Raw genomic sequence first — 19,135 nt, 5'->3', positions numbered from 1 at the left:
CACAGTAATGGTCTTAAAACTGACAAATTGTCATGCAATTTCTTGAAATCATTCACCGGAAAAATTAGAATCATAACATTTACAGTGCAGAAGGAGGCTATTAAGCCCATCGAGTCTGCACTGGCCCTTTGAGAGAGCACCCTACCCATGTCCACTACCCCGTTCACCCCACCATGTCCCTGTAGCCCAAGCTAACCTGCACATCTCTGGACACTAATGGGCAATTTAGCAAAGCTAATCCACCTAACCTGCACATTTTTAGACTGTGGGAGGAATTCGGAGGCAATGGGAGAAGGTACAAACTCCACATAGACAGTGACACAAGGTCGGAATTGAATCCGGGTCCCTAGTGCAGTGAGGTAGCAGTGCTAACCACTGTGCCTCCCCATGCATTATCAGTTATTTTGGGATTCTGTACGCGGAGGAAACACTTTTCAGAATGCTACCGGCCTGAAACGCACCTTGAGACCTCCAATAGTTGTGAAATGCGCCATATAAATGCAAGAGTTTATTCCAAATAATATCAAGCCTCATCGATCCACTTCCGTGCTCGCAAATATCTCATTGACATTTGATTTGATTTGATTTATTATTGTCACATGTATTAGTATACAATGAAAAGTATTGTTTCTTGCATGCTATACAATGTACATGGGGAAGGAAGGAGAAACTGAAGAATATAGGGCGCTATTCTCCGCCCCCCACGCCGGGTGGGAGAATAGTGGGAGGGCCTCCCGACATTTTTCACGCCCTCCCGCTATTCCCCCCCACCCCCACGCCCGCCCCACGCCACGAATCACCGCTCGCCATTTTTTACGGCGAGCGGCGATTCTCCGAGGCCAATGGGCGAGCGGCCGGGCCGTCACGCCCATTTCAACACGGCAGCAAACACACCTGCTCGCTGCCGTCGTGAAACGGGGGCCAGATGCCCGTTTGGGGCATCTACGGGCCCGATTGACACGGCAGTACCACGGCAGTGCCAAGGGGGGCCTTGCGTCCGTAACGGACGCACTCTTTTCCCTCTGCCGCCCCGCCAGATCAAGCTGTCACGTCTTGCGGGGCGGCTGAGGGAAAAGACGCCAACTGCGCATGCGTGGGTTGGTGTTATCCAACCTGCGCATGCGCGGCTGACATCATTGGCTGTGTCAGCCGGCGTGACGCTTGGCATGCGGCCTTGACGACCGTCGTCAAGGCCGCGCCACCGTGTCGCACGGGGCCGTGCTCGTAGCCCCGCCCGGGGGGGGGGAGAATCGGCCCCGGAAGTGGGGGTGAAGGCTGCCGTGGGTCACAGCCTGTCCCACGGCAGCCTTTACGATTCTCCGCATTTGCGGAGAATCTCGCCCATAATGTTAGAGGGTGTAGAGAAAAGATCAACTTAATAAGAGGCAGGTCCATTCAAAAGTCTGATAGCAGTAGAAAAGAAGCTGTGTACAGTTGTACTGTGTGTTTTAAGTTAGGAAGCTGCAATCAAGCAGAGTGGCGCACCAGAAGCGTGCTGGGCCCATAGGAAGCTGCAATCATTTGCTTAATTCAGTTCATGTATCTTTTCAACAGGGTTTGCAGTGAAATCGGTTTGGAGAACAATGCAATGAAATTACCATCCCCGCCCATCTCCACTTCTCCCTCCCTCTGTCTCCGTATTGCCGACTGCCAACTCCCTGTGGACTTTACCCGGGATTGATTTCACTTCCGTGTTCAAACTCTGTTCGTCGTTCAAAACAATAAGCTTTTATTTTCCTTTTGAAAAAGTCAAATAGACAGAACGAGTTTTGAATTAAAATAATTCAAGATTGAAGTGAACTTCATCAGAAAATCACAGAACTGCAGATGTTCAGCAATGCAGTGACATACAAAGTAAAGCTGGCTTGAATCAGGAAGTGCTGAGTGTGAAAATGGCTCTCAGACAGCAGGTCCAGAGTTTGACTGAGGAGACAATTTGTTCCATTTGTCTCGATTTCTTCACTGATCCGGTAACACTGGATTGTGGACACAATTTCTGCCGCTCCTGTATCTCCCAGTGTTGGGAAAATAAGGAGATAAACTCCTGTCCGGAATGCAGAGAGGTGTTTCCGGAAAGAAACCTCAGGATAAATCGGGCCTTGGGAAATCTAGCCGAGAAAACTCGAAAATTCAAGCTGAATCGGAAAGAGAAGGAAAGTAAACTTCACTGTGAGGAACATCAGGAAGAACTGAAGCTGTTTTGTGAAACTGACAAGAAATTGATCTGTCTGATTTGTAGAGATTCGCAGGAACATAAATCTCACAACTTTCTGCCGATTAAAGAAGCTATTCAATCCTACAAGGTAAAAGGGAAAACGTCTTAGAAACCAGTTTTCTCCTATTTCTTGCTCTGACACTTACATTATCTGATTTTCTTCTCCAATCCCAGGATCAGTTGAAATCTTCCTTAGATTCTCTCACTGTAAATAAATCGGCGGTTCTACAAATGGAACAGAAACAGAAAGGGAAGATTTCTGAAGTTGGGGTAAGGTCTCCCTGTGCTGATTTTCTGGGATCTCGGTTAGTTTTGTTCCCTTTATCGTGGGACATTAATTATGTTTCACATTGCATTTGGTAGGAACAGTCGAGCAGTCTGCAGACCCACATCACATCCGAGTTCAGTAAAATGCACCAGATTCTCACTGAGAAAGAGCAGCGTTTACTCAGAGATCTCAGGGGAGAAGAGGAGAGGATTCGAGAACCAATGGAGAAAAATCTTCGAGAGATTCAGGAGAATTTAAATTCTATTGAGGAGAAACTCTCAAAGTTGCAGAAACAGATGGAGCAAAAAGACGAGCTGATATTTCTGAAGGTGAGAGAATATATTGCGGGTCAGTTCAGTCAAACTCCCCACCCTCCCTGTGAGCTGTGTAAATGCACGGGCAGCACGGTAGCATTGTGGATAGCACAATCGCTTCACAGCTCCAGGGTCCCAGGTTCGATTCTGGCTTGGGTCACTGTCTGTGTGGAGTCTGCACATCCTCCCCGTGTGTACGTGGGTTTCCTCCCACAGTCCAAAGATGTGCAGGTTAGGTGGATTGGCCATGATAAATTGCCCTTAGTGTCCAAAAATTGCCCTTAGTGTTGGGTGGGGTTACTGGGTTATGGGGATAGGATGGAGGTGTTAACCTTGGGTAGGATGCTCTTTGCAAGAGCCGGTACAGACTCGATGGGCCGAATGGCCTCCTTCTGCACTGTAAATTCTATGTATATGCACAGTTAAACGGATTCTTTCCTTATTGGGGTTATTCGGCTGTTGCAGAACTAACCTCATCCAATGTGCTCGGCAGAATCACGGGAATGCCTGTAACACCCCGAGGACGAGTTGTCATCATCTTGATCCTTGCGTTGAGTTATTTCCGTGTTTCCCAAGTTTAATTTTCTCCTGGAATTCCCATTGTAATCCAGTTCCAGTTCCATGTTGTGAGTGTGTGGCTGTGTCTGGTACGGTGTGTGAGAGTCACTGTGTCTGTGAGCGGGACTGATGCTCAGTTCCAGTTTATTTGACTCGCCACAATCTTCCTTCCAAAATAAATCTCTTTCCACTTTCGTGTTGTGTCTCACCAGCCTGTTTATATATCTTGAAATCTGTTACTAACATCCTCACTCTTGTGATTTCTTTCAGGATGCAGCTTGTCGGAAGAGAAGGTAGGAAATGTGCTTGAGTGAAACTGCATATTTGTCTCAGGAAAGTGTTATTATGGATTTTCTTTCTGGTTAAAAATGCTGAAAGAGATGAATATAGCTGGAATATTTCAATCATTTCCAAAATATTCTAACAAAGACGAATTTCTAACATCAATTATTTAACACTGACAGGATTAGTGACGAATTAAATGAACTCTCGGTCGTAGATGCCGCACCATCGTTCGGAAAGTTCAAAGGTCCTTTACAATACAGAGTCTGGAGGGAAATCAATGAGCAGGGTAAAATTCTTCTATCAATTGTGCTAATTATAAATCAAATTGTGACGGGACTAAAAGGTCTCCAAGGTCCCAGATTAAATATTCACTTTGCCGGTTGTTCATCCTCGGGAGCCTCTCCATTCTCATATTTTACTCTCTGTGGGTTCCTCTGGGTGAGTGTCTGAAGCCATCAGCACCGTGTGTCAAAGCAGTGAAGGGATCTGTATAACCAGAGGAATAGAGCACCAATCTCAGGATGGGAAACCCAATTTGTAGAGTGAGGGGGTGAGGGGAGGAGGGGGGTGGTACGGTCTGGACTGTCACTATCTGGACCCCAGGGTGATATTTTTGTCATGATAATTTGGTTAAAATAGCCCCCTAAGTCAAAAAGAGGGCTGCAGAAGCTATGAGTTTGTATGTCGGTGTGCATGTGAAACTGGCCCGTGCAATAGTGATCTTACTGAAATATTCAATGGTGAAAACAAGAGAGATAAGATAAATATCCATAGGTTTAACACAATCAGGGTCTACAATGAAGTAAAGTCGCCATAGTCCGGAGGGGGGGTGGGGGGGGGGGGGGGGGGGGGGGGGGTTTGGGCGGGGGACACGGTAGTACAGTGGTTAGCACAGTTTTTTCACAGCTCCATGCCCCCAGTTCGATTCCTGGCTTGGGCCACTCTCCGTGTGGAGTTTGCACTTTCTCCCGTGTCTGCGTGGGTTTCTTCCGGGTGCTCCGGTTTCCTCCCACAGTCCAAAGATGCGCAGGTTAGGTAAATTGGCCATGATAAATTGCCCTTAGTGTCCAAAAAAAGGTTGTGTGGGGTTACTGAGTTACAGGGTTAGGGTGGATGTGTGGGCTTAGATAGGGCTCTTTCCAAAGGCCGATGCAGACTTGATGGGGCAAATGACCTCCTTCTGCACTGTAAATTCTATGATTTTATGACTATGAGGGAGAGAGCTGACTGGTGATTATTTAAGCTGAGGATCAACACACCTCAGGCGAGCGGCAAGATGGTTTCCTCAGCCATTACAGTAATTGAACCTGCACTGGTTTGCCTCACTGTGCATCATGAACAAGCTGCCCAGCGAACTGAGTGAAACCGACCCCGAGCAATAGTCTCAGACTTAGAACATGGAGGGTGGATAGACACTTTAGGTTGAACCAGGATTATTCCTATTATAGAGATAGTGCTGCAAAAATGAGACACGCTGCCGAAGAGTCTCATCTGACACTCATCAGGGCAGAACACCAAATGTCAAAGGGAGTGACAATTTATACTACAGATGAGATTGGTAGTTAGCCAACTCTGATTGGCTGATGTGCTACTATGAGGAATGCACCTAAGAACTACTGTCTCTATTGTCCTACACGCTTTTGTGCAAACTTCACATGGACAGTGGCTGGAATTGAACCGGAGTCCTCAATGCCGTAGGCAGCAGTGCTAATCACTGCGCCACTGTGCCTCCCTACTAGAAATAACTATTCTGCCTAATTCCACCTCCAGCTCTTGGTCTGTAGCCCTGTAGGAAACAAATCTGGTGTTCTTGATGAATAAGGGGATTTTTTGATTAATGAGAGGATCAGGAGTTTTGGGGAGAAGGCAGGATAATGGTGATGAGGAACATATCAGTCATGATCGAATGGCAGAGCAGACTCGATGGGCCAAGTGGCCTAATTCTGCTCCTATATCTTATGGTTTTATAATTTGCATTGGAAATCCTACACTTCCATGTGTTATACAGTTGACCTTATCGACAATCTCTAAAATAGGCACATCAAAGATATACTGCAGGATAATGTTTACCCTACTCAGATCATCGTTCAATGTACATCCTGCATATTCACGTATGGGCCTATGGTCGCCAGTTTCGAACCGGAAAAATAGCCAGTCTTCCTCAAATTACCTGGAAAAATAAGATATCTCAGAAATTTGAACAAGAGGGGACACTCGCCAATTCACGCTACTACTATGGAACAACTCCGTTGGGGCCTCACGGTAGCATGGTGGTTAGCATCAATGCTTCACAGCTCCAGGGTCCCAGGTTCGATTCCCGGCTGGGTCACTGTCTGTGTGGAGTCTGCACGTCCTCCCCGTGTGTGCGTGGGTTTCCTCCGGGTGCTCCGGTTTCCTTCCACAGCCCAAAGATGTGCGGGTTAGGTGGATTGGCCATGCTAAATTGCCCATAGTGTAAGGTTAATGGGGGGATTGTTGGGTTACGGGTATACGGGTTACGTGGGTTTAAGTGGGGTGATCATTGCTCGGCACAACATCGAGGGCCGAAGGGCCTGTTCTGTGCTGTACTGTTCTATGTTCTAACTCGATGTTCACCTGAGGAAGGAGCGGTGCTCCGAAAGCTAGTGTTTGAAACAAACCTGTTGGACTTTAACCTGGTGTTGTAAGACTTCTTACTGTGCTCCCCAGTCCAACGCCGGCATCTCCACCTCATGGAACAACAACACAGCTGGTATTTTCCATCAGCAGGATGCTGCCATAAAGCAAAGAAATTATTTTTGACAAAGAGTCATCGGAGTCGAAACGTTAGCCCCTTTCTCTCCCTACAGATGCTGCCAGACTTGCTGAGATTTTCCAGCATTTTCCCTTTCATTTCAGATTCCAGGATCCGCAGTAATTTGCTTTTATTTTAGCAAAAAAATTATGTTCGGTCTACCACACAATTGCATATTATGGGGGAATATCAGTGCCAGTGCAATACCAGGTATATAGAGCATATGTCCTGATGACTGGTGAATCATATGAAGCAAGATATCTCTTTGGCAGTTTGCAGTAGGCAGTTTACTGACTTTATCCAACCAGATCGGGCTTGTGAAACTCAGATCATTTTTTAAATGTTAGTCATGAGTCCATGATTGGACAGCACCTATGGAGGCCCACAGAGGTTCGAAGGGCAGAGTGCTTGCACAGGAGAGCCGAGCCACGTGTCAAACCCGAGAATATTCGGGTTACCAGAGGGAATTCAGGCAAAATTGCCACCTAATACATGAGGAAGATGTTCGGGGAGGGGGTCTTCACAAAAACCCCGAAGTGGACCGGGCCCACGGTCACTGCTCCAGAAGCCAAGAGCCGGGGATCCACCATGGGCAGTAATCATCCATTTGCATAAATATTTGGAGAGGGAGCGAATCTTGAAGTGGGCGAAGACCACATGAGACTGCAGCTGGGAGGGACACTTAGTGCAAATTTACCAGGACATTGGGACTGTTCTGGCCAAACATCGAGCTGGCTTTAACAAGGCCAAGATGGTGCTCTTCAGGAGCAAAGTCCAATTTGGAATGCTGTATCCGGCAAAACTGTGGATCGCATTTAAGGGCAGAACATTATTTTAATACGCTGCAGGATGCTTCATGAGAAAGAATGGTTTGGGAATGTTATAACCCTGCATGGGACTCATCCAGCTGGGGTGATTGTTCCCTTGTGCTGATTGGGCTGTGCGTTAACCAGCACTAGTATAACAGGTCAGCTGCTAGAGCAGCTGAGAAAGGAGTGAGGACCCTGGGGCGGCATGTGGCTCAGTGGATAGCACTGGGACTGCGGCGCTGAGGACCCGGGTTTGAATCCCGGCCCTGGATCACTGTCCGTGTGGAGTTTGCACATTCTCCCCATGTCTGCGTGGGTTTCACCCCCACAACCCAAAGATGTGTAGGTTAGGTGGATTGGCCACGCTAAATTGTCCCTTAATTGGAAAAAAAATAATTGGGCCCTCTAAATTTTAAAAAAAGGTGAGGATCCTGAGATTTGTAACTGGGTCCTGTGTAAATACTGCTGTGATGCTGAATAAACGTCTGCCTTATGAACGTTCCAGACTCCCCTTTGCTGGTTACTTCATTGGCAACCAGGATGAATTGGAGCTGTCAACCGCCTTAAGAGTGTGGACTGAGGTACGGAATTTTGTTGCAATGGGGCCTTTTGTTTGAACCTGCATTGAAATGACAGGTAGCGTCGGTCCGATGATTGATGCCGGCTTGTGGAGCTGGCTTGGGCAGCGCGTGTGCTGGGAGAGTTCCAAGGTCTGCTGTCCGGCAGTACCGGAGGCGATGTCATAAGGGCGACGTCTGGTGATGGTTGCCAAACGTTTTGGTCTGTTTTCCATTTGTGGCCTTTTCGCGCGATACCGGCTTGCTGTGGCAGAATGGTTTATTGGGAAGTCCTTATTGGAGTTGGCCGCTGCCCATTTGGACTGTCATTAGGGTTTGTGAGTGCATTGATTTTGAAAGATTGTTCTGTGATAGTTGGGACTACGAGATGGACTATAGCATTATTACACATGGCTATTGGTGTTGCTGCATGGCTACACATTTTATGTCAAATAGACTCTGTTGGGGTGTGTGGACCCCACATGTTATTTTATGTGATGTGCCTGATTGAATCGGTACTATATAGATTCTGGGGCGACATCTCCCTGGGTGTTCAGGTGCCGTTAATTACCCTTTTTTTTTCTGTATGGTGAGGCAGATGTTTCTGGGGTATATGGGGTGTAGATTTGGGCGTTGTCTGATGATTCCCCTCTCTTCAAAATCTGGTGCTCTGTGGCTGGAAGTTACACGGTGCTGGTAAGGCCTTTGGCCGACGGGCCAGACACTATCGTGCGCACCGTCCCCAGGCTCGGCTGTTGATGTCTTTGTCCTTTGTGTGGTTAGTGGGGGTGTTGGGCTGCATCTAATGTTTGGCAGGGTGTATGCCACTCCATCCTGTTCCCCCATCTTTGTGGTGCCTTGTTGGGCCCAAAACATTTTTTTCGTTATTTTCAGCTGGCCATTGGGGTTTTGTTGGACTGGTTTTTGTCCTCTTTGGTGTCCTCAAGGCCTCTCCTCCATGGTCGTTTTTGTGAGGTTTTGGACTTTAGGTGGGGAGGGTATTAGAATCCTGCAGAGGACTCATCCAACTGGGGTGATTGTTCCCTAGTGCTGATTGGGCTGTGAGTTAACCAGCAGTAGTATAACAGGTTAGCCACTATAGCAACTGACAGAAAGGAGTGAGGACCTTGACATGTGTAATTGGGTCCTGTGTAAATACTGCTGTAATGCTGAATAAACGGGAGTCTTATGAACTCTTCGGACTCCCCTTTGCAGTTTACTACACGGGAGAATTGATGGAGATTAAGTTCAGTTATGGTTTTCTGTTATTTGAATGTTTGGAGGTTTACAGGTTTGTGTTTGCTCTTCACCATGGTTAATGTTGTTGTTGCTCCATGTTTTTTGGGAACAAGCGTTTGAGTGAATGAGTCCCATCGGGGGGGGGGGGGGGGGGGGATGTATGTGTTCATTCTTCCTGGTATTCACTATTTTGGATGAGGGAGTGGGGTATAGGATAGTTTGGGCTGTGCGGGTAGGGTTATTTTTGTTTTCCAAGTGGGGGTCACCATTCTAGCACTAATGGTTGTAAACGAGAGCAGTGTGAGTGAGGGAGGGGCATGCAGCAGGTAGCCAGTGGGGGAGTGGGGGGGGGGGGTGCGGCTAGTTTGGTTGGTTGGGGGTGGGGGTGGCTGGATTGGTTGGTGGAGGATGCAGCATGCCTTGGTTGGCTGGGTTTTCTTTATTTAAGGGTGGACGGCGGGTTAGGGTGTTCTTTGGAGTGGGACGGATTGGCTGATTGATCAGAGGGGGTGGGGGGATAGATAGGATGCTGGTGATGTAGGTTTCTGTGTAGTTGGATGTGGTTGAGGGCAGTAATCGTGGTTGTGTTATTCCTTGTGTCTGAATAAAACTCGTAGTCTTACAGTTGAAGTAGATGTGAGTTTGTTCTCTCTCCAGTGCTTATACTATACATCTGAGCTGCCTGTCTGTGTCCTGTTCACCAGCTGCTGTTCCTATGAAGAGTCCCTGACTTCCTCTTTGTCTGTATTTATATATCTCCTGTGCTCTCTCTACTGATTGCTTAGTTGTATTGCATTTACATTGGGGCCCTTGTATATATACACAGATATGCAGATCACTACATCACCCCTTTTTCCTTTTGCATATTTTCAGTACAGTGTGAAAGAAAATTGCACCAAACAGTGAGATTAATTCTGATATGTATATCTGTACGTGGTGATGATATTGGTTATTATACAAAGCCAATTAATATTTATGAGTCCAATCTTAATAACAACATTCATGAGTCCAAACTTTATACATTTGTTCGGTTGAGTTTTTTTTCTGTTGTTGATGTGGTGATATTGATATTGTAACTTCTTTGTGAATGTCGTCAAGTGTTCTTGAGTTTTAAGTAACCAACAAGTCATCACGAGGTGTTCGAATGGTCGAATCACTGATGTTGACTGACGTGTACTTTTTTCTGCGCTTGTGGTATCGATTTAGTGCGTCATCTGGCTTGAAAGCTGGTGTGCTTGTTTGTTCTGGAGCAAATGTGAATTCAATAGATTTGTTGTCATGCCATGGTATGTTTGTACTCTTGTCATTGTTTTTGAGTGTAATGTTGCATTGTCCTTCATGTGCAGAGTTGTACCATGTTGAACAAGTCGTTGTTTCATTTTTGTCATCTGGCTTGAAAACTGGTGTAAGGAAAAGTGGGAAGAAGAATTGGGCTTGGCACTGGAGGGAGGGGCCTGGATTGAGGATTTTGCATTGGGTAAATTCTACTTCCTATTGCGCCAGGCTGAGTTTGATACAATTTAAAGTAGTCTACAGGGCACACATGAGTGGGCTCTTCCCTGATGTGGAGGAAAAATGTGAGCGGTGTTTCAGGGTCCGGCAAATCACTCGCACAGTGCAGAAGGAGATCAGGGGACTTCCCAATCTCTTGACCTCCCGGCAAGACCTCCAAACTCCCCCAAAGCCGCAACTTACATATAAGGGGGTCCTTCGGGTTTGCTCCTCCTGCACACACGCAGGGCCCCCCAGCCCAATCCCTGTTGTAGGAAAAATGGTAGCCTGGCATCTTGGCAGTGACCCTGCCAGCTGGCAGTGACACCTGGACACTATGCCAGTGCCAGGGTAATCCTGCCAGGGTGCCAGGCTGGCAGTCCTGATGTACCCAAGTGGCACCGGCAGTGCCAGGGCCACCCTGCCCAGAGGGAAAACAGCAGGGGGCCTGCGATCCCCTGGGAGACCTGCATGAATGCCTTTCCATCCGGTCCCCATTGGTGGGGACCAGCACAGAACGGCACTTGCCCGAGATCTCTGAGGGGTTAGATCCCATCACGTTGGGTAGACTGTGGGAGCTCATATTAGAGTGAGACTAGCTGTCTCATTATCACTTAAAATATCATGTTCAGCAATCAGCTCTGTGATGGTCTGGGAAGATATTTATCTGAAAAATTAAGCTTGTGTTACAATGTTTCATTTGGAGTGTGACCGGCACTTGGGACGGCTCTTACAGTGGCGAGATATTTTTCGTGTCTGGAAATTTTCCGAATATATTTTCTTCTGTGGTGAATCATTCCAAACTGGTTTATTTAAACTCAGTCTGATATATGTTTGAAACTGGAATATTAGATTGTATAGCAACTTTAATTGGTCCTCTGGAATTAGCACCTTGGAACAAAATTAAACATTTGTGTAGTGATATTGTGCTGATGTACACTGTTGGAAAATGTTACTGTCCACAGAATATGGACCCCCTCCCCCATGAATGAAAAGGAAATTAAACACGGGATTGGTATAATATTTTGGCAATTATGCACAAGGCAAGTTACTGTCGGAACAGTGAGTCCTCATTAAATTTACCACCTCTGGCAACTTCAGTTGTCTGTGGGGCCAGGATGCGATGAGTCTGAACGGATGGTGATTACCATCATCAGAAGTGTAGAGTACGGGTTATTTTTATGGGTTTCCGGGGACAGGTATTGATGACACATAGCACAGTGCATGGAATTGTCAGCATGATGCTTGGAATGTGTGGTTTGGAGCAGGATTTAACTCATTGCATCAGAGGCAGACATAATTTAAAATCCTTTCTGCAGTTTTACATAGGGTGAATGCTTGAGCCCAGATATTGCAATCTTGAAAGGATCCTGAGCAGTTCTTGGGCAGTAATAACTGTCAGGCCAAGATAGTTCTGTGTATATTTCCAGAATTCACTATCCACCTTCCAACAACAATATTCACTATGTAGCACTTTAGATATAGAACATAGAACATTACAGCGCAGTACGGGCCCTTCGGCCCTCGATGTTGCGCCGACCTGTGAAACCATCTGAAGCCTATCTGACCTACACTATTCTATCTTCATCCATATGTCTATCCAGTGACCACTTAAATGCCCTTAAAGTTGGCGAGTCTACTACTGTTGCAGGCAGGGTGTTCCACACCCCTACTACCCTCTGAGTAAAGAAACTGCCTCTGACATCTGTCCTATATCTACCACCCCTCAATTTAAAGCTATGTCCCCTCGTGTTGGTCATCACCATCCGAGGAAAGAGACTCTCACTGTCCACCCTATCTAACCCTCTGACTATCTTATATGTCTCTATTAAGTCACCTCTCAGCCTTCTCCTCTCTAACGAAAACAACCTCAAGTCCCTGAGCCTTTCCTCGTAAGACCTTCCCTCCATACCAGGCAACATCCTAGTAAATCTCCTCTGAACCCTTTCCAAAGCTTCCACATCCTTCCTATAATGTGGTGACCAGAACTGCACGCAGTATTCCAGGAGCAGCTGCACCAGAGTTATGTACAGCTGCAGCATGACCTTGTGGTTCCAAAACTCAATCCCCCTGCTTATAAAGGCCAGCACACCATATGCCTTCTTAACAGCCCTATTAACCTGGGTGGCAACTTTCAGGGATTTATGTACCTGGATGCCGAGATCTCTCTGTTCATCTACACTACCAAGAATCTTGCCATTAGCCCAGTACTCTGCATTCCTGTTACTCCTTCCAAAGTGAACCACCTCACACTTTTCCGCATTAAACTCCATCTGCCACCTCTCAGCCCAGCTCTGCAGCTTATCTATGTCCCTTTGTATCCTATAACATCCTTCAGCACTATCCACAACTCCACCGACCTTCATCGAGCTTAACACTTATCAACATTATTAGAGGTGTGGGTTTGTGCCACCCCTGTTGAAGAGATAGTACACGGAGATGGAGGGGTAACGATACAAACACATATGTAAATCTTTCAGAGTTGAACTCTTCTTTGTTGTGGTACTCAAATCATCCTACAGCTCTTTGGCTTTGATTACTATCCTTGACTGGTTTTGCTGCTGTTTCTGTGTGGGCCAATAACTATGGAACTAAACTCCAGAATAGACCAAAACCTTTGTGTGGGAAGAGGGAGGATAAAGTTTGTCAGAAGAAATAAAGTGGAAAAACCCCTCCTTTGATGGCAGCATCTGCCATGTGGTGGGGTTCTAAGCTGGGCAGACCACAGAGGTAGGTGACAGTTCTTTTGCTTTTTCAACCACATGTAATGAAAAACTTACTGTTCCCAGGATAAGGAGGGGATAATTAGCTGGGTTATCATCTTCTTCTTCTTCGGCGATCACTCACTGACGAGTATGATTGTCCACCTAAGAAACTCCGTGTTACTGGTCATGGGTTCTGTGGGTTCTTGCGAGGCTGATGAGCCCGATCCTAGAGTCACATCTTCGCCCACACACTTGCCAGGTGTTTCTGGGAGGTGGGATCGGTCCTTGGACTTAGGATCGCTGATCTTCCGTCTCAGGCTTCTTTTCCGGGGCTCTCATTGCCGTCGGGTGCCCTTGAAGAATTGTGTCCTTTCAATCAGGACGTTCTTTCAAGTGGGTCTCTTCTGAGCAAAGGGCTCCCAGGCGTTGATGTCTGTGTTGCATTCCTTGAAGTAAGCATTCAGGATGTCTTTGAAGTGTTTCCTTTGTCCTCCTCTTGTTTGAGAGCCAATTCCTTTCCGGCCCCCCCCCAACACACATGGACGCTTAGGAAATACATTAATGCCAAGGCTGAACCCAGGGTTGATTGTCTCTTTAGTCAAATCGACCAATGCACTCAGTATTCGTGGACGGCACGGTAGCACAGTGGTTAGCACTGTTACTTCACAGTGCTCGGGTCCAAGGTTTGATTCCCGGCTTGGGTCACTGCCTATGCGGAGTCTGCACATTCTCCCCGTGTCTGTGTGGGTTTCCTCCGGGTGCTCCAGTTTCCTCCCACAAGTCCCGAAAGACGTGCTGTTAGGTGTATTGGACATTAAACAGAATCTGAATTCTCCCTCTGTGTACCCGAACAGGTGCCGGAATGTGGTGAGTAAGGGCTTTTCACAGTAACTTCATTGCAGTGTCAATGTAAGCCTTCTTGTGACAATAAAGATGATGATTATTATTATTCGTATGTGACATTTACTATTTGTGTTCAGCAGACAATTGCATTGAACATAAATCCGTCACATTACATGACTCAATTGTCAGTTTGCATTTAATGTGAGTGCATCACAGCTTCACACTTGGAGGTAACTTTATTTTCTTTCACAGGATATTTTGCGAAAGACTGCTTCATGCAGCCTGGAGGTGTTGAGTGCAACCTATTTCCTGATGATAAGGTGGAAGCAGCTGGCTGCTCCACTCAATCTGAGCTTCAGCCTCCAAAGAAGAAAAAGAAGGTAATTATTTATTTCGTGGATGTAGTCTTAACTTATAATTCCAGCCACCTGAGAGCATTGTCCTCACCAGAATGCAACCTGCCAGGTAATTGTTACCATCAGCGAATATCATGTATACTCTCCTTTCTGAGGTGAGGTGATATTTCCTGACCATCTCCATCTCTTTCTTGCAATTTCTTTTCTTTTCTCTTACTCACTTTCCATCCTTCTCATGTTTAAAAGGATGCTGAAAAAAGGTTTGGTTCTATGGACCAGTTTGTAATCATCAGTTAACTCTGTTGCCTGTCCAGCAATTTTAACCTTTTTGTTCCTCAACATGAGTTCTAATAACCAAAGGAAGTGAAAATTTAAATTCCTGTTTAACGCCTGTGTCCAGCTGTCAAAATTATTTTGCTTCACTTTCTCGAATTCAACACCAGTTTGTTCATGCTATTTTTTTGCATGTCCAGCTTTCTGCCCATACCCCTCAGGAACCATGTCATACGCACTAAGGTTGGGGTTCTTTTTAAAAATATTTTTATGAAGGCATTTAAAAATTTAACAATTTTAACAATAAGATATAAAAGAGCAAAATGAACAACACACTCACACCCAGCCAACAACAAAACCCAGCCAATATGGCTGACATAAACAACTCCCCAATCCCAATTCCCTACTGACCTTCCTCCACCTTTCCCAACCCCCCCATGCCTCCTCTTTTTTAAACCCCCCACCCCCCCCCCCTCCCCCCCCCCACCAATGCTGACAGATTAGTTTTTCCCAAATAAATAGATAAACGTCTGCCACCTCCGGGCAAATCCTAGCATCGATCCCCTCAGGGCGAACTTAATCTTCTCGAGCCGGAGAAACCCGGTCATATCACTGACCCACACCCCTGATGTCAGGGACTATGAGTCCCTCCATGTCAATAAAATCTGTCTCCGGACTACCAGGGAAGCAAAGGCCAAGACATCAGCCTCTCTCAGCCCCTGGACACCCGGGTCTTCTGACAACCAAAAATCGCCACCTCTCGACTCAGAACCACCCTTACCCCTCAGTACTTCTGACATAACATCAGCAAAGCCCTACCAAAATCCCCTAAGCTTCGGACATGATTCGCAGGCCCACCTGCACACCGTCACACCTATCAAAGAACCTGCTCATCCGGACCACTGTCATAGACCACCTTAAATTTTATCAGGCTAAGCCTGGCACACGATGAGGACGCATGGATACGCCTCAGGGTGTCCTCCCACAACCTAACCTGCACGTCTTTGGGTTGTGGGGGTGAAACCCATACAAACACGGGGAGAATGTGCAAACTCCACATGGACAGTGACCCAGAGCCGAGACCGAACCTGGGACCTCGGCGCCATGAGGCAGCAATGCTAACCACTGTGCCACCGTGCTACCCTCTGATCTCCTATTTTTACCGTTGTCGTGGGTTCTTCTCTCATTGAGATGGACAGTTTGATCATGCCGCCTGTACCACCCTTTCTCTGTGGAATCCCTATTGGTTTTGATTAGGGTTGGGGTCAGAGTACGTATGATGAGGTGGGGGAGGAGGCATGTCTATAGGTGGGGCGCATCTTTCCTGGGGGTTAAAGTGGCAATCACGAGCCCAATGTTCCTATGCCCCACATTTTCTACATTGATCCTGGGATCTACCTCTCCCGTGCCACTGTCCTCTGCCTATGGCTCTCACCCCCTTTGCTAAGTGCCTGGGTAGGTATGTTTAATTATAATATCGTCAAGCACGTTTTGGTCTCTACTTGTCTAATAGTAATAATCTAATAATAATCTTTATTAGTGTCACAAGTAGCTGAGAGAGTCCTATTTAGAGAGTGCTTTTGGGGTTCGCGTCCCATTAAATTAGAGAAACTGCATGACTATGCCAATTTGTTGAGGGAATTATAATTCAGTACTCTGAATTTTTGCCAAAGGTCTTTTAATTAAGCAAGAAGTTTGTGGAGGGCTGGATAGATATCAGTCATTCCAAATGTCCTGTCTTACAGAGTTAAAAGCAGATATTTATATCACACAGTAAGCAATATCTGGGACAAAGGCATTTCTTTAGATTAGAAAGAGAGACAGAAATACAAACAGGCCGGAGTCATGTTTTAATAATAAACCTTGGGTTTCTTGCCTAAGCAACATAAAATCATGTTGTCAGCAAAACAATGTGCAGCTGTACGCTTGTTTACATTGTATGACCTTCTGACTATTTCATACAGACCTCTTGACTGAAATAAGGCTAAATATCCATCATGCTTTGCCAAGTGCCTATTTTCATGAAATATAGTCAAGCAGCTGGTTAAAATGAATACCCTTAAGCAGGGCAACTAATCCGCACATTAAAGTCCCTTCTACACCAGGCAAGTGGAGAGTATTCCATTACACTCCTGACTTTTGCCTTGAAGATGATGGACAGGATTTGGGGGGTTAGGAGGTGAGTTACTCTCCATAGGATTCCTAGTTTTTGACCTGCCCTGGTAGCCACAGTATTAATATCACTAGTCCAGATCAGTTTCTGATCAATGGTAATCCCAGGATGTTGATTGTGGGGGATTCAGCGATGGTAATGCCATTGAATGACAAGGCGGTGGTTAGATCCTCTCGTGTAGGTGATGGTCATTGCCTGGGTAGGTATATTTAATTATAATATCGTCAAGCATGTTTTTGTCTCTGCTTGTCTAATAATAATAATCTAATAATAATCTTTATTAGTGTCACAAGTAGGCAAGTGGAGAGTATTCCATTACACTCCTGACTTTTGCCTTGTAGATGGTGGACAGGATTTGGGGAGTCAGGAGATGAGTTACCCGCAGTAGGATTCCTAGTCTTTGATCTGCCCTTGTAGCCACAGTTAATATGGCTAGTCCAGATCAGTTTTTGATCAATGGTATTCCCAGGATGTTGATTGTGGGGGATTCACACGATGATAATGCCATTGAATGTCAAGGGATGGTGATTAGATCCTGTCTTGTAGGAGATGGTTGTTGCCTGGGCAGGTATGTTTAATTATAATACCACCAAGCACTTTTTCGGCTCTACTCATCAATAGTAATAATCTAATAATAATCTTAATTAGTGTCACAAGTAAGCTTATATTAACACTGCATGAAGTTCCTGTGAAAATCCCCTAGTCGCCACACTATGGCGCCTGTTCGGGTACACTGAGGGAAAATTCAGAATGTGCAATTCACCAAACAAGCACGTCTTTCAGGACTTTGCGAGAGGAAACCGAAGCACCCAAAAGAAACCCACGTAGTCATGGGGAGAACGGGCAGACTCTTTCACAGAAAGTGACCTAAGCTGGGAATTGAACCAGGGTCCCTGGCGCTTTGAAGCAACAATGATAACCGCTGTGCTACCATGCCGCCCATAATTGCTAGACATGGATAAGATAAAGATAAGTCGGAACGGTGGTGTCCCATACTCCCTTGATATTTTCCCTTGTCTGAGTGAACACACTGCCACACTGACCTTCATCAGCCACCTGTCTGTCCACTCCACCTATGTCTATGTTCTTTTGAAATTCTACTCTGTTCTCTTCACAGTTTACATTATTTCCAAAATATTATGCCATCTGCAAACATTGAAATTGTCCCGTGCACCGAACCCTGGGGAACACCACTACAAACCTTCATCCAGCCTAAAAAATATCCATTAACCATTATTCTCTGCTTCCTGTTATTCAGCCAATTTTATATCCATATTTCCAGTGTTCCTTTTATTCCACAAACTATAGCTTTTCTCACAAGTTTGTTCTCTGGCACTGTATTTAAAGCCTTTTGAAAGTCCGTATACATCACATCAACAACATTACCCTCATCAACCCTTTCTGTTACTTACACAAATACTCCAGCAAATTAGTTAAACACCTGTATATAAATTTAGAGTACCCAAATTAATTTTTTCCAATTAAGGAGCAATTTAGCATGACCGACCCACCTAGCATGCACATCTTTGGGTTGTGCGAGCGAAACCCACACAAACACAGGGAGAATGTGCAAACTCCACACAGACAGTGACCCAGAGCCAGGATCAAACCTGGGACCTCGGCGCTGTGAGACAGCAGTGCTAACCACTGTGCCACTGTGCTGCCAGTTAAAGACAATTTACCCGTAAGAACTTCATGCATGCTCTTTCTGATCAACCAACATTTTTCCACAGTGCAATCAATCTATTCTGAATCATTGCTTCTGGAAGCTTGCCTACTACTGATAAACTAACTGACCTATAATTGCTGGGACTATCCTGGGACTTTTTTGAACAAGGGCGTAATGTTTTCAGTTCAACAGCCCTTTGGCACCTCCCCAGAGTCTAGAGATGAGTGGAAGATCATGGCCAGCGGCCCTGCATTTTCCCTTCTCACTCCATTCAATATCCTCAGATGCATCTCAGCCGATCCCAGTTCCGAGTCATCCTGACGGTCTAGTCAACATTTTCTCATTCTGAATTTTGAACCCCATTAGGGACAGACTTTCCTCGTCTGCCACCATGTCCTGGGTAAAATCAACAAATTTAGTAAAGACAATGCAAAGTATTAATTTAATACGGGCACCGGCCTCCATGTGTATTTCCCTTTGAAATCTCTAATCAGCCTAATCATTTCTTTACTACTCTTTTACTATAGTACATTTGGGCCTCCCCTTTATGTTGGTTACCAGTCTTTTCTCATAATTCCTCATCATTTTTCGTCCCACTTCACTTCTC

The 19,135-nt window shown here is 45.9% G+C and overlaps 1 protein-coding gene across 2 annotated transcripts in view; it reads left to right on the top strand.

Annotated features, from left to right (window-relative positions):
• Window positions 1-1,591: 1,591 nt before the first annotated feature.
• Window positions 1,592-19,135, top strand: part of LOC119975437 (zinc-binding protein A33-like) — a 40,092-nt gene continuing 22,548 nt past the window's right edge. Inside the window, exons 1-6 of one of the 2 annotated variants that reach the window (XM_038815084.1) lie at window positions 1,592-2,303; window positions 2,390-2,485; window positions 2,579-2,812; window positions 3,626-3,648; window positions 3,820-3,926; window positions 14,310-14,437. In XM_038815084.1, the coding sequence (XP_038671012.1) occupies window positions 1,893-2,303; window positions 2,390-2,485; window positions 2,579-2,812; window positions 3,626-3,648; window positions 3,820-3,926; window positions 14,310-14,437 (999 nt within the window). In that variant the 5' untranslated portion in view covers window positions 1,592-1,892. The remainder of the gene's footprint in view (window positions 2,304-2,389; window positions 2,486-2,578; window positions 2,813-3,625; window positions 3,649-3,819; window positions 3,927-14,309; window positions 14,438-19,135) is intronic. The other variant, XM_038815086.1, reaches the window with a different exon arrangement.

Source organism: Scyliorhinus canicula, chromosome 13 (assembly GCF_902713615.1).
Source record: "Scyliorhinus canicula chromosome 13, sScyCan1.1, whole genome shotgun sequence".
Lineage (NCBI taxonomy): Eukaryota > Metazoa > Chordata > Chondrichthyes > Carcharhiniformes > Scyliorhinidae > Scyliorhinus > Scyliorhinus canicula.
This window is presented reverse-complemented; position numbering and strand designations above follow the sequence as displayed.